Below are 14,995 nucleotides of genomic sequence, written 5' to 3'. Positions count from 1 at the left end.
ATAGCAAATACTAATAAAAAAAACTCAAATGATCTCAGAATCATTTTTCATCATCGTGTTTTATTCTCAAACCGGTAACCACCACAAAAAGTCCTGATCTTAACAGGTTACAGTAAAACACCACACAAAAGCAAGACTTAAAATACAGTATTTACTAAAAAATAAAACATTTTAAAGCTGTGCATTGACACAAGCAGTGGGACCTCTCCATATACAGTAACATACAAACCTATAAATAAACCACAAAAAAATGAACCAAAGAAAAATGCCTTTCCTTTGCATTGATCTTTTTCTAAAGAAGGTGCGTCAGGCAATTACTATCAGAAGTGTTCCAGAGCAGTTCACATGAATGAACCATGTCTTCATTTTATTCCTTGTGAAAAGTCTTTAAGAAACACCATCAACAGTGCTTTGCAGAGGCGTAACGACCATTTTACTAAACAGTCTGTCAGGGACAAACCCCTTATGGCTCCTTGTTCTCTGCTACGTGTCACAGACATATTATCATCCGGTCGGGACCATACGAATGCAAATTTTGGAGCTTGTACATAACAATGACTCAGAGCATGTGTCATGACCACGGCATTACCATGATATAATTACAGTATGTTACAACTATGGGATATGATATATTATGAAACTGTCATGACACCATCACATGAGAATAACTGATGAAAATGAATTAGCTCTAAATATGTGCACATTTTCTTATTTGAGTTTCTGTCACCAAGTTAGCAGTAAAGATGATGAAGAAAAGTACCGAAAATGGTCAAAGCCAAGTAAAACTATGTAGAAATGTGCCACGGGACAAAAAGAACACATTCTATATTTCACACTTAGACAATCTGTAACCCAAACAACGTGCCAACACGCTCAAGCTTGTAAACTATGACAAGTACAAAACATACAAACCCTACATTTCCAACACGTGCATGCTTTGTGATAATACATTCAACAATACTTTTTAAAAAGCCAGTAACAAGTGTACAGATTACAGTATATTCACAAAATCAGCGTGAAAGAGAAAATCGCTCTTTTTTTTTTTTTTTACAAGAGTACACAGACTTCAAGAGTACACAGACTTCGCCATCAGGCTCAAAATGCTGCCCTTAATAACTCATTTTGGTTGTCATTAAACCCTTGCTATAGAACTATTTGCACTGCAGTAAGACACTTTGGTTAAAAGCATTCCCTTATTTATTTTTAGGAAGTGATATTTCGCCTCAGATTGCACAAAAATACTGTAGGTTTGATACATTGCATTTGTTTTTTGGAAGTTCCTACAAGCAACCCTTCAGTCCGGAGTATGAGCGTGTGTATAAAACAAAAAACAGCACCAGCACAGAGACCCTGTAAATGTTTTAAAAGGACGCAACTTGTTCCTTAATTTTTGATTTTAGTGCATTTAGCCAGTGATTCTAATATAATTGATATTTCAGTAATTCATATTCAATGTTATCAGCTGTGGCTCAGTGGGTAGAGTGGGTCGTCCATCTGTATTGCTAACAAAGGCTTGGTAAGGCGCCCTACAAAGCCTAATTTAAAGCCAGGCAAACGGGAGAAATCAATGCAATCCACCACGGGACAGTAATAAGGCCACAGGTGGACCCTAAAAAGCTCGACAGATCAAGCTTGCAATTCTCCCCCCCCCAAAAAGACATGGGAGCACAGTTCACAAACATGATAAATAAAGCTTTTATAAGAGATTTCACAATAAAGGCATTGTTGAATGTCCACTGCAGTTGTGTGCTAGCCGGCTATAATCAAGGGAAATGGATGGCGGTCTTCAGGTCGTCATTCTCACCCCTGTGGTCCAGCTGGTTCTGGAGCTGAATGACCTGTTCCAGCTCTTTGATCTGCCGGTCCGTTTTGTGACTGACGAGTGTGCGGTAAAAGTGGACGGCGAAGATGATAAAAACGAGTCCAAACGGCACCATGATGCAGGTGGAGGCAATGGCTGCGGCCTGACCGGAACTTATTCTCTTGTCGTTGTCGTCTTTGTTTTTGAGGGGTAAGAACTTCACCCAGCACAAGAGCATCACCTCCGTCAGGAAGAGGAGGGTGCCGATGACCGTGGAGAAAGCCCAGGCCAGTTCTATGTGGCGGTGCATGCGCTCGTGGGGAGACTCGTTGACGGAGTTGAGGTTGTGAACATTGCTGACCGCCTCGAGATTTGGAAGGATGCAGGTGCTGACCATAAGGGCGAAGAGGTGAACGGCAACAAGAACTGTGGTGCAGGCACTGAAGGCTATCAGCAGCCCTGGAGGATACGGATGATCCGGCTCCAGCTGTACCTCCACCATGGCAACCTGGGAACATCATAGAAGGAAAATATCTCTTCCCCACTTGATGACTGAATATCAACATATGACTGTGCAACTGCCGAAATCCTTTTAAACCAGACTGCATCAGTTAGTAACACGATGGACATGGCTGTCATATTTATATTACTGTATATGTGTACATAGTCTAATAAAGACAACTTTAAATCACTCAGTTTTCTACCAGTTGTTATCCACCATGCAGTAAGGACTATGTAAATCAATCACATCAAATCTTACCAAATAGCAGCTCGTGGTCAAAAGTTCAAACCTAGGTGTTATCATAAAGCTATTTGAGGGCCCCTGAATTGCAATAAGAGCAGGGCAACTGCATTATTGTAAATGCATCGCTTACAGACCGATTTATACATCAATTATATGCATGTCAAGCCTTATATGCAGATAAGCCAAAAGAGAACCGCAAATGGTCACTAAAGAGTTGCCTCTAGAGAGAGACACGTGGAGCAAGGTTCATATATCTGAGTCATTAACACTACATTTCAGAAATAAATATGGCTATTTGTAAATTTTTTGTATGTCAATATATTAAATTGTACGTTGAAAAAAAAAAAAGACTAATCAATAAAGTGCTTCTGTGCGGTCTATTTGTTAGGGCGGAAGGTCAGCCCACACGTGATGGTGAGTACACAAACCCTCTGAAGTTTAAACAGTGTGGTCTTGATCCGCCAACATTGGTGCACCGTGAGAAACATCTGGTGCAAAGTCACGCATGACAAAACGTACGAGTGCACAGTTTATTTGAGATAGTGTGACCGTCGTCTTTTTTCCACGTAGGCCTACTAATTCAATTTCGCTGTCCGTCCAGAAATCAGACGGTAATAAAAAAACAGTAACTATGAACGCACAGGAGCCGTCATTAGGCCTGTAAAGTGTCGTGATCGCCGCTGGCCTTTGCAAAACAATCACCTGCGTCACATATATGCGTGCAGTTAATGCCGAGGGCCTAAACTGAGTTTGCGTCCATGCAGTTAAAAAGGCTGCAGAGCAACAGGAACCAGTGAAAAACTAACTTACCATCGCGAATCCGGACAACAGAGCTGAAGTGCGGCTGGTGGCTTTTAACTTGGCTCGACTCAAGTACAGTTTCCTCCATGACAGAGCCTGCATGGAGTGCTCGTTCAAACTCATTCCGAAAGTTGGCTACAAGTTAGGCTACTGTCTGTTATTTGTTTACAAATATGTAGTTATGAACCGGATTGATTTACAGAATGGCACTCGATGAAGTAGACGGATGGAAAAGGCACGCGCGGGGAATTTGGTTCCGATGAAGTACAGCATGAAATGAACAGTAGAGCACAGGCAGCTATCAAACTATGTCGAGACTTTTCTGCAACAGCTGACCGACTCCGTCAGTCTATCAGGAAACACAAGATACCCACAATCCAATGCTCTTCACGAGCAGCCGGAGCTGCAGTCCGCCTCCTCGCGTAAGTTATTCGTCATGAAGTTTGTCTTTTCATTTACGAGTAATGTAGCTCCTCAAAATACACCCGAATTATGCCATACACTGTAGTGCAATTATGAGTGGCTTGTCGTTGCTGCTCACACTGGCCCAGCAGTTTAGAATTAATCCGAAAATCCGAGCAATTAAGCCAAAATATACATATATTAATCTTAACAGTCTGGTGATGTATTTTATTTTAAAACAGACATTAAAGTTTCTTACAATGAACACCACCATCTGTAAAGACAAAGTTACCAAAATAGTGACAACATGAATTGTTTTTTTATTGCCGTGTCCCCTTTACATTAACAGTGATATCACTTACAAACTCATTCATATAAACTGTCTCCAGAATATAATAGATATATAGATTTATTTTACAACAATAGGCTTAAATACAAACATACAATTAAATTGAAGTTTTAAACACAACAAAACTAAAAGCTTGTTTTTGTTGTGGTGCTCCTGCAGCACAGGGGAAACTTTAGAGCAATTTGAATTCTGCTGTCACTTGGAGGTTGTTTCCGTAAGATTTAGGAGGTTTTTGCAAGTCTCCCTGTGTGAGTTCACACATCTAACCACGTCTTCTGGTAAGAGCGAGTAAACAAGGCAAGAGTACCCCATTGGCAGTGAGCAGTCCTCCACTACCTAAGGGCAGACAAACAGAACATCTCAGGGGAAACAATCTAATGTGGAGTTGATTTTTCAAGAGAATAGAACAAGCAAAGCGTAATTTCTTAGAGTTTGAGGCACAAATTTGTACCAATTAATTCACAAAAAAATTTGAAATGGGGCCCTGCTGAGAAACTTTAAAATAAACATGGCTCGTAATACAAAATATCAGCATAAGACAGAAAATCAGTAATATTAATTCCCGAAATAGGCCTACACCGTTTAACTTTATTTTTACATCAGCTTTAATAACCTTCCTTGACATGGTTGTAATGCAACTGAATTCTGTTATAAAAAAACAAACAACTGTCTGCCAGAAACATATTCTTCAGACTACCACTGGATGACGCCAGAGTAAGAGCATAATGGCTTTACATGATTCCTTATGATATCATCATTATATCATGCAGTCCAATCCTGAGTAAGCCAGAGACACATGTGTTGTTGTGTTGGCTCTGTACGCAAGTATACTGGATCTTAAATGAAGCAATAACGTTGAGATTAAAGTCTTATCAATATCGGATCTGAACAAAATAAAAAGAATGAACAAAATGTATTGTGCAGATTATCAAAGTAATTTAATTTAACATCTAACAGCAAATATTGTGCAATCAATGATGATGTTTGTGATTAATAGACATCAGTAGACTCTTGAATTATTGGCGACACCTGTACTTGTGTCTGGTGTTCAGAAGGTGAAACCTGCTCAGGTGGACTGAAGTCAGACAAAACTACTTAAATTGTTTCACCATTAAGCAACCATCCTTACCGACACCAACCATTTATGACACATCTTGTTAAGTAATTTAATTCAACGGCCTGAATTTAACCTGTCCCAGGACTCACACTGACTCACTTCACACGAAAACAGAAGAAGCTAAGACGGACGTGTGTAGGAGTGAACCATCTTGTGTTTCCTGCTGATCTGCATTTCCTGTTGCATCGATGCTGCTATCAAGTTATACATTAATAATCGGTGCAACGAATGCCAAGGTTTTTGCGACGCTATGAAGCGCCAAGTTTTATATAGTTGCCTTACTTAACTGTCATATACACTATTTCACATTTTAAAAAAACCTGTATAATCAACTTTTTGCTCGACTCTTTGTTTTTGCTAAACCAAATGCTGTAACTAGGTGCATAAAGTAACCAGGAAGTTGGTGTTCCCCGTGTTTCCCATGGTTCCTGAACACAGCACAATTACCAGCTGCCTGTGTTGGTGCGATGTGAAGGAGGAGGGAGAGGGAGGGGGAGTGAGCTAAGCTGGATGCTTGTTCAGCCATGTTAGTTTTCTCTGCTGTTCACGAACGATGAGAGAGAGGAGCCATGGCCTTGTCATTGAGCGGAGACGATGAGGAATATGATTCAGAGTCTGAGCAGGTCAGAGCTGCTACATTTCATTACATAACCTCTGTGTACACACGGGTGTTTTTGTCAAGTGTGCTGCGAGAAAGAAAGCCTTTTGTGAGCGGAATGGTGTGTTTTTTTCTCTCTCCAGTTTGCTTCAGGTTAATGTGAGGTTCTCACCCGCTCTTCTTCTTCTGTTTTCAGTCGGGTTGAAACCTCCTTTAACCGGGTTATAGAGGTGAATAACGTTGCTGAGCTAAATGCTGTGTTCACGGAGTGTTTGTAGACTCATCAGAATTGATCCCCTGCACGTCCAAAACACACCGTGTCTTCTCCTCCTCGGACACCATCTATCATGTTAGCATAACTGACCCAGTTCGTACTGACCACCTCTTAAAACACCTCTCATCCTGTTATTGTGTGGCTGTGAACCAGAACCTCCGTGTACCCCCATTAATTAAGAGCACACAACTTTAATACTGGTAAAAAAGCTGTGATTCACACATGTACGTTAACCTCACACATGTCCTGTAAGAACAGAACAAATGCATACTTGTGATTCATTTCCTCACACTTACTAAACTTGCCTCTTCACTCTGTGCCTTTAAGAAGGCTTTAGGCAAAATATTGTCTAGGCAGGACCAAGGAGGGGGATGGGTTTATGGAACAATGAAGTGGCTCTACTTCCAGTAGTTCCCAAACTGGGGTCCAGTGACCCCTCAAACCTCTGGGGGGGGGGGGGGATAGTGGTTGGCTTGATTTCAACACTATTTTTGTCCACTTGTTCTGCACCAGGAGGAGGAATATGGTGGTGATTTATGTCAGAAGTTGCACTCTATATATATATATATATATATATATATATATATATATATATATATATATATATATATACTCAAAAGTTTATATTTGTGCTATGAAGTGCATTTATTGTGGGGTTCACTGCATGAATGCTTTCTAACCGGGGCTCATGGGGTATTGCACAAGTCTCCGAAATATGAGAGGTGCTGACATAAGAGCCGTGTTCTTACACAATGTTAACACCCACCCACGCCACACCAGAGATGGTATTTTTGACCTCCTCTGTAGTGACACGTCGTTGAAGGCCGTAACACACGCTGTTTGTTTTGTGTTGAGGAACCGCTGAGCAACAAACGATGAGCCCGGTGACTTCCTCCTTCCTGAAATCCACGCTCGAGCTGAGTCAGAAGACCGTAGCTCTGAATATAGGCCATGTTTTTTTTCGCAGACCTCAGTAACCAATCCCAAATTCCTGACATATTACTGCACAGCGTTCTAGTGGAGACAGGTCAGCTGATAGTTGCAACCAGGCTCTGATGTGTCAGTTTTATGCCACTTATTTACGGTTATGAGCGTGCAATAAGAATGTAGGTGTCCCAGGTCTTCAGGGAGTGTACGAAATGTTTATTATTTGTTGCGGTCAAAACTTTGCATGGACACTTTAAGTAGCTGTGTTCAGAGGCTGACTTTAGGTGTGGTATTAGAAAAACAGAGGCCGCTGATGTTGACAGTCAACCACCCTGCAGCAGCAACCCTTCCTTTTGATGCTTCCCTCCCAAATGTCCACAGTAGTCAGATGGATTTATGGAAAGCTGTCAGAGGGATTATTCCCTATCTCCACTAAAATTCTCCATCAGGCAAAACACGAGGTAATCCTACAATTTAGAAGAAACTTATTACTTCAAAGACGTAATCTTTCCAAAGTCCTCCCTGAGGGGAACATAAGGAAATCAATACGACATTAATGATCTACTGAGACGGTTTGTGCACGTCAGCAGAGACAGGGCTGGTTCATCTCTCTGACAGCATTCGTTTCATTGTCGTTCGTCTGGAACGTCTTGTTCTATTTGCATCCTGCGTTACCTGTTTGACCCATCAGCAGCTCTCCAGCTTTGTTATCTACAAACTGAATTAGCATACACAGAAATGCCACGCAGCAGCAGCAGTAGTAGTAATAATCAATAATAGAAGGAGAATACATGACATCAGGGATGTGTTCACAGCCTCACATCAAACCCTCCGTACTGCACTTTATTTTTATCCGTCTGTTCACAGTTGCCACCAGCAAGGCAAAACGTGTTGCCAAGGTAACCTCCTCTCCTGCTAGAACCAGAATCACTAAAATGGTTTCTGATTCGTCCTGCCATGGCAACAGGAAAGAGACTTAAAATACATGTGAGAAATTCACAAATATCAAACCTGGATTGTGTGTGTGTGTGTGTGTGTGTGTGTGTGTGTGTGTGTGTGTGTGTGTGTGTGTGTGTGTGTGTGTGTGTGTGTGTGTGTGTGTGTGTGTGTGTGTGTGTGTGTGTGTGTGTGTGTGTGTGTGTGTGTGTGTGCATGCACTTAGTGAGTAAGATGAGTTTAATATCCATGTTGCCTTTTCTTTTATTTACTCCCATGACTCACTCATTGATATGTATGCAGCTGTGAGGCTGGAGGCACTTTTACTTCTTCACATATAAACGTATAGTTTTCACCTGATATCTTCTGGGATCATTTCAGATTCTCAAATCTAATTGATTCGCCCATTAACAGAAATATCTTTATTATCGATTCATCCTTTAAGCATTGGTTGGTTCCATCTTCTCAAATGTGAACATGCTTGCAGGAACAGCTTGTTATAATTAAAATGAATCGGGTGTATATTGCGTTACGACACATATGATATCCGTCCTGATGGTCAGCTTCAGAAACTCTCTAGTATACAGTATGTTGAACCTTTTTCTTGCTCAAAGACCCTCATTCAGTGGCTGACATATCTGTTCTTTACAGGAATAAACCTCTCACCTCTCTCTCTCCGTTTTGTCTTCCATCAGCGAGCGGCCAACCGGCCGAAGCCTAAGGTGGGGACGTCGTCGTCGTCGTCGGCCGTGAAGCTGCCGTCCAATCGCAGCTCATCCGGAGCGAGACGCCGGAGGACACGATGTCGGAAGTGCGAAGCGTGCCTCCGGACCGAGTGTGGAGAGTGTCACTTCTGCAAGGACATGAAGAAGTTCGGAGGGCCGGGGCGCATGAAGCAGTCGTGCATTATGAGACAGTGCATTGCGGTAAGTTTTGTTGGCATCTTCAAAAAGTAGCACTTTCATTTTTACCCGTTTTTATATTTGACAACGGCTGTGTATTCAAAAAAAATAGCAATGTGCAGTCATAGAAAAAGAAAACAAAAGTCATTATATAATATGGTTTGTTGAGTTAAATGTATTTTTTCTCCTTCATGCAGCCGGTTCTGCCTCACACAGCGGTGTGTGTGGTGTGCAAAGAGGCGGGGAAAGAGGACACACTGGAGGAGGAGGAGGACAAGTTCAACTTCATGCTGATGGAGTGCTCCATCTGCAACGAGATCGTCCATCCCAACTGTCTCAAGGTACAGAGGGCCAGGCTGGGAACATTCGAACAACCTCACCGTAGTTAAGTCACTCTCTGGCTGACTCATTCCTGATGAGTGTGTGCCAGGAATCCCAGTTCTTTGTAACGTAATGTGAGTGACTCAGACGTTTGGACCGTAGTCACTGGATGTGGTGTTGTTTATATAACTGAACACACTCATCACTATTATGTTTTTATGGCTCAAATGTGTTTGAGGATCCAACTCCTGCCGCATGCTCAAGAACACAAGTGATTAAGAATAAGAGTATTTACTGAGTCACCAAAAATGTCGCCTCAAAAGGATGTGAAGCATCGGACCTTACTAGTAAAACCATTTCGTGATGTAAAGCAGCACACGCCCTGTTTGTAACCAGGCGTGTACAGGCTCGGTCAAACCAGTTTTTCAGACAAGCACTGTCTAGTTGTTTAGTAGCAAGCAACAACTAAGATATTTATTCATGTTTTATACATAATAACAAACACCAATTTGGACATTATATCCATTCAGAGGTGCTTATTTAACCGTCTCAAGTCGGAGTGTTTAACTCTACTTCCCTTCTCTATGTAATGCATGAAGCAAGAGTGTGTTCGCTGAGGTTAAACTGTGCTAACCTGCCTAGCAGACGGTCTCTTTCACTTCCCTTGTCTTGTTTGTGTTTAAAAACAAAACAACTCTACCTAGGAGACCGTTAAAGCTTGTTGTTCTGGTTTGAATCCGGCTCATTTTCTTGTCGGTTTGTCAGGTGAGCGAAGCCTCAGGAGTGGTGAACGATGAACTTCCTAACTGCTGGGAATGTCCCAAATGCAACCATGCTGGGAAAAGTGGAAAAGTGAGTACAAATAGGTGCATGTCTGTCACAGCCTTAGGTTATGTCACAGTTTACTAAGTGTTGGAAGTGTGCTCACTCTGAAAGCAGTAAAATAATTACTTCAGAGATTGTGTATTACTCATAGACAACAGCTGATTTCATTCTTCTGTATTGTTTGCAGTAATTCAATTTATGTGTGCCACTTCCTGTTTATACTTTTCTACTTTGTGAAAGTAACTCACATGTGACTCTTGTTTGTCACAGAAGCAGGAAACCACTGACTAACACATGTTTTGAACACAGTGACACACTTTATTAAACCTCAGGCACACTTGAAGTACAGTCGGTTTGCCTGTCCGCTATAGGCTAAAGGTATAAAGTTGTCTCGCAATTTTTTTGTCCCCTTTGGTATTGAAGCAAAAAAGGGGTCCGGGGTTCAAGTACGCCTCCAACCTCCCTGGCTCTCTGCTGAGGGAGCAGAAGCCTGTGAAGGAGGAGGGGGGCGACGTTTCTTCTGCAGCCAAGAGGAGGCCAGACCGAGAGGAGACGCCCAGGTACAGACCCGAGGAGTCTCTCCACCGACAGCCACCACTGCTCTCCCCCAGCAACCTGCCCCGGCCCAGGCCTGAGGACAAGCTGAGGAAGAAGAGGAAGCTGTTTGATGACGATGAGGAAGAGGATCTCGGTGTGAGGAAGAAGGTTTGTGTCTTTTTACAGAGGGACTGATTTAATTTTTAGACATTTTAGATGCAAGTGTGCAAGTGATTCTCATACCGTTTAATTTTTTCCCTGAAGGAAAAGTCCGATGATCCTTATTTTTCCAAACTTCTACACCAAATCAAGACCGAAGAGGAGGACGAAGACACTTATTACGAGGACGACGACGAAGAAGGAAGGGGGCCTCACTTCCGGGGCCTTTTAGAGAGGAAAGGGCGTTTTGGAGACACTGAAGAAGAAGGGGATGAAAGGGACGCCAGGAATGCACTTTTGAATCCTTGCATTAAAACACCCGTTGGCGACAGCGACCAGTCCCTCTGCAGCTCTCCGCAGGCCGGCCCCAGCAGCGAAGGCGGAAGTGAGACCCAGGAAAAAGGGCCATGTCCTAAAGCTCGCCGCAAGCGCCGATTGCCCAACCGAGAGCTGAGCCGGGAGCTGAGCAAAGCACTGAACCAGGAAATCCAGAAGACGGAGGACTGCCTGGCCAACGAGAACCGCCAACCTCTCAAGGTGGAGCCGGAGACGGAGAACGAGGAGCCCAAGAGGTTGTTCCGCAACGGCAGTGAACTCGGGGACCAGAGGCCCCACCTCAAGACCAAAGAGATGAACGGGACCCCCTGGGAGCTGCGCCACTTCTACCCGAGTCAGATCACTCCGCTGGGCTTCAACCGGAGCACCCCGACCAACCGGCCGGTACCCCCACACTCCCCACCCAAGTGTGTCCAAATGGAGCGGCACGTCATCCGGCCCCCTCCGATCAGCCCGCCTCCCGACCGACTGCCTCTAAAAGACGGTAAAACACACGTGATACAGCGCGAGGTCTGGATGAAGATCTTTGGCTATCTCACGCACCAGGAGCTGTGTGTCTGCATGAGAGTTTGCAAGACATGGAACAGATGGTACGTGCACGGCGCACACCTAACTTTGCATGTTTACATTTTTATGTGCAACAATGTACAAATCTTTAAAGAAATAATATGTGACAGAAATCTTTCTTTCTGATGTCAAGGTGTTGTGATAAGAGACTTTGGACGAAGATTGATCTGAACCGCTGCACCTCCATCACTCCGCTCATGCTCAGTGGGATTATCCGCCGACAGCCACTTTCTCTGGACCTCAGCTGGACCAACATTTCCAAGAAACAATTAAGCTGGCTCATTAATAGATTGCCAGGTACCTAATTAATAGTGATTATTGATCTCTTTTTTTTCTTTGTGTGTCTCTTGCTGTGCGTCAGTATTTGAAAGTGCTGCTGTGTTTTTCAGGTTTGCGAGTGTTGCGGCTATCGGGGTGCTCTTGGGCTGCTGTGTCTGCACTCTGCACCTCCAGCTGCCCTCTGCTGCGCACCTTGGATGTCCAGTGGGTGGAGGGCCTCAAAGACCCACAGATGAGGGACCTGCTTTCACCCCCCACAGACAACAGACCAGGTAACTCGTGGGGCAACAAAGAACAAGCACTGCCATGGATGAGGGGTTTTATTCCTGCCTCCCATGCTTTAATGTATTTATAACAACTCTTAGGGATTAATTCACTGATGGTGGCTCACATTGCACCTGTTACCTACCAGTGCATACTCCAAATTAGAGGTTTATTCTGTAAAACGGATTATTTTGCCTGAAAAACAGGTATGTTTTCCCCTCAGACCTCCTTCAGGTTTAGCTTTTAGAACTAAAACACAGCTTTAAAAATAAAGTTTAGTGTGACTCCTCATTTCCAGCTTTTAGCCATCCTAAAGATCCTTGTAGACTGTCATACACCTGTTGACCAAATACAGATACTGACCCGTGATGTTTCTTATGTGATCGACAGGTCAGCTGGATAACCGCTGCAAGCTGCGGAATGTGGAGGACCTGCGGCTCGCGGGGCTCGACATCACCGACACGTCTTTACGTCTCATCAGTCGGCAGATGCCCTCTCTGTCCATGCTGGACCTGAGCTACTGCAACCACATCAACGACCAGTCGGTCAACCTGCTGACAGCAGCAGGGACCACGACCAGAGACTCCCTCACAGATATCAACCTGTCAGGTGAGACCAGAGCAAAAGTAGAGTAGGAATACAACTATTGTAGTGGTTCATGAGTTGTAAAGGGGCCTGAAAAGGGTGATGCAGCAGTAAGTTAGATGCTTCCACTCACAAGTCAGTTTCTCAGAGGAACCGGTCGCTATGTTGAGGTTTTTTTTTTAAAGACCAGGCAGTGTCTATCACATCCTCAGTAATCCATGAAATCAGCAGTTGAAGATAAAGATGATCTTAACAGATAAAGAGTTTAAAGCAGGATATTCCAAATTACAATCCAAAGGCATCAGAGTCAATTAATTAGAAGAGAACAAGAGGATGGGGAGTTGCCTGGGTCATGTTTATGTCCCATACGTAACTTTGTCCTCAAGTTTGTTTTGTTTTCACACATTTGCTACTGAACAAATGCCACAACATGAAATGGAATATAGTTAACGGTGAAAGCTGTAGTTGCCCGTCATCATTGTAAAGTGAGTCCGTTGGGTCCAGTTTCAGTAGAGCCCATGGGGGGACATGACAGGACCGTGTAAGAGTTTTGTTCCATAAATCTGTTAATGTTGACATTATGCATCAAGAACAGAGAGAGGGAAAGATAAAATGACGTGCCGTTTTTTTAGTATACCAAGTTTGTGACAGATTTCTGTTCTCTCTGTTTTCCTTTTTAGTTTGTAACCGAGTCACAGATCATTCCCTAAACTTTTTCAAGCGCTGTGGAAGCATCTGTCAGATCGACCTTCGCTTCTGCAAGCAGGTGTCCAAGACGGCCTGCGAACGGTTCATCGCAGAGATGTCTGTCAGCGTACCGTTCAGACTGAAAGAGGACAAACTGCTGCAGAAGACCAGCTAGTTCCTAACAGGACAACAAAAATGAACGAAAGACTGTCTTTGCACTTAATGGAACAAGTTTTTTCTTTTTAAACCGGTCCTGTGTCCCGAGTCCTCTGCATCAATGTCACAGTAAAGGAACTGAACCGAGAGACGGATTCCTGGATGGACTTAAGGAGGTGACAAACATTCACTGGACAGATAAAGAGGAGACGGCATGCATGCATTTGTGTTGCGATTGTACTTTTATAAAGACGTGCTTGTATTTGAGTTTCGGGTTGTTTTATTTTTATTCTTTAAATATTTGAAAACGCAGCATTTTTTTTATACAAGTATAATTTCACGAGTTTCAGTGTCTCGTGAGATGAACATCACGGAGAGACTGCATGTGAACTGAAAAGTTTGCCTTTATACAAAAGTGTCTTGTGTGCCAACATCTGTATTTGACATTAATGTAACTTCAATATCAGACAAAAAATAAGCTGTACAGATATAAATATGACTAAATTATCATAACTACTTCCCAAATATTTAGAATGTATTTCAAGAATGATTTAAAAACAAAGCTATCAAATTGAATATCCCCGTTCCACCCTCGTGTCTTCACTTACCTTAATACTTTAATGAATTGTTGAGTGTTGTGTTTAACAGGCTTTTCTCTGACATTTCAACGTTAATTTATTGATTTATTTTTACAGTCTGTATTTATTCCTTTTATTAAGTAACTTAACGTGGATCTCTCAGAGCTGGGTCAAATAATGCATCGCCCAAAAGTCAGCGGCAGGAAGTCGCAGCCATAGCAAACGTGTGACTGACGATTCATCTAACAGACTTATCTATAATGTTCTCAACCACACACACACACGCGTGGTTGCTCCAAACAGGTTTGAGAAACACTTCTTCATATCGCTAATTTGGTTTAAATAATGACTCCATACAGTAGGTGTTGTGTGTATCTTGGGGTGTGTTGTGCTGTAACCCATCACCTCAGGTGAATGTGATAATGTTTATATTTGTAAATCCAAAAACTAAGTGCTAATATGCATTAAAAGAATTTCATTTGTACCACCGCTGAGTCTTGTCGGTCTTCATGTGCCAGGTTGATCTGTATTAGAAGCAGAGGTCAGAGGTTAGTGCGTCGTGTGACACTTCTGAGGTGACCGCCTCAGTGTGGAAATTCGCTCCCAAATAATGTCTGACAACATATGACATTTTGTGAAGACATTTCTGCTCTCCAGAGACTGAATGCTACAGTGTCTGTACAACTACTGGATGGATTGACCTGACATTAGTACACATATTCATATCTCCCGCAGGATAAACTGTAATCACTGATTTATTAATTTAACCTTTAACGCATCTGATGAAATTCCTGCAACACTGATGACATTCTCATCGGCCTCAGCTGTGTTTATTGCTCATTAGCAAAT

General features: G+C 42.8%; 2 protein-coding genes across 3 annotated transcripts; one reads left to right on the top strand and one right to left on the bottom strand.

The window, feature by feature from the left end:
• Positions 1-40: 40 nt before the first annotated feature.
• On the bottom strand, positions 41-3,709 carry LOC142964479 (calcium release-activated calcium channel protein 1-like). The gene is made up of 2 exons (XM_076104816.1): positions 3,357-3,709; positions 41-2,309 (listed from the first exon to the last, which is right to left on the bottom strand). The coding sequence occupies exons 1-2, from the start codon at positions 3,468-3,470 to the stop codon at positions 1,764-1,766; spliced, it is 660 nt and encodes a 219-aa protein (XP_075960931.1). The 5' UTR covers positions 3,471-3,709; the 3' UTR covers positions 41-1,763.
• A 1,981-nt stretch (positions 3,710-5,690) lies between these two features.
• kdm2ba (lysine (K)-specific demethylase 2Ba) lies at positions 5,691-14,630 on the top strand. Of its 2 annotated transcripts, none has more exons than XM_076104809.1 (10): positions 5,691-5,838; positions 8,646-8,876; positions 9,050-9,193; positions 9,939-10,025; positions 10,422-10,703; positions 10,800-11,620; positions 11,731-11,894; positions 11,987-12,148; positions 12,531-12,749; positions 13,406-14,630. In XM_076104809.1, exons 1-10 carry the CDS (start codon positions 5,785-5,787, stop codon positions 13,585-13,587), a joined length of 2,346 nt encoding a protein of 781 aa, XP_075960924.1. In that variant the 5' UTR covers positions 5,691-5,784; the 3' UTR covers positions 13,588-14,630. The 2 variants fall into 2 exon arrangements, with proteins under 2 accessions (XP_075960924.1, XP_075960923.1); XM_076104808.1 differs by having other exon boundaries at positions 9,939-10,027; positions 10,415-10,703.
• Positions 14,631-14,995: the final 365 nt, after the last annotated feature.

Source organism: Anarhichas minor, unplaced genomic scaffold, assembly GCF_050575085.1.
Source record: "Anarhichas minor isolate MPS153535 unplaced genomic scaffold, ASM5057508v1 ptg000030l, whole genome shotgun sequence".
NCBI lineage: Eukaryota > Metazoa > Chordata > Actinopteri > Perciformes > Anarhichadidae > Anarhichas > Anarhichas minor.
The sequence above is the reverse complement of the archived record's forward strand: the minus strand, read 5'-3'. Positions and strand labels throughout refer to the sequence as shown.

What these genes read in the sequence shown, in the direction of transcription:
- LOC142964479 (XM_076104816.1), bottom strand. Translation starts at nt 3,470, where the DNA reads ATGAGTTTGAACGAGCACTCCATGCAGGCTCTGTCATGGAGGAAACTG. An exon ending in TGTTGTCCGGATTCGCGATG is followed by an intron (nt 2,310 to 3,356) that starts GTAAGTTAGTTT and finishes TGATGTTCCCAG; the next exon opens with GTTGCCATGGTGGAGGTACA.
- kdm2ba (XM_076104808.1), top strand. Translation starts at nt 5,785, where the DNA reads ATGGCCTTGTCATTGAGCGGAGACGATGAGGAATATGATTCAGAGTCT. An exon ending in TCCATCCCAACTGTCTCAAG is followed by an intron (nt 9,194 to 9,938) that starts GTACAGAGGGCC and finishes TCGGTTTGTCAG; the next exon opens with GTGAGCGAAGCCTCAGGAGT. An exon ending in ATCTCGGTGTGAGGAAGAAG is followed by an intron (nt 10,704 to 10,799) that starts GTTTGTGTCTTT and finishes TTTTCCCTGAAG; the next exon opens with GAAAAGTCCGATGATCCTTA.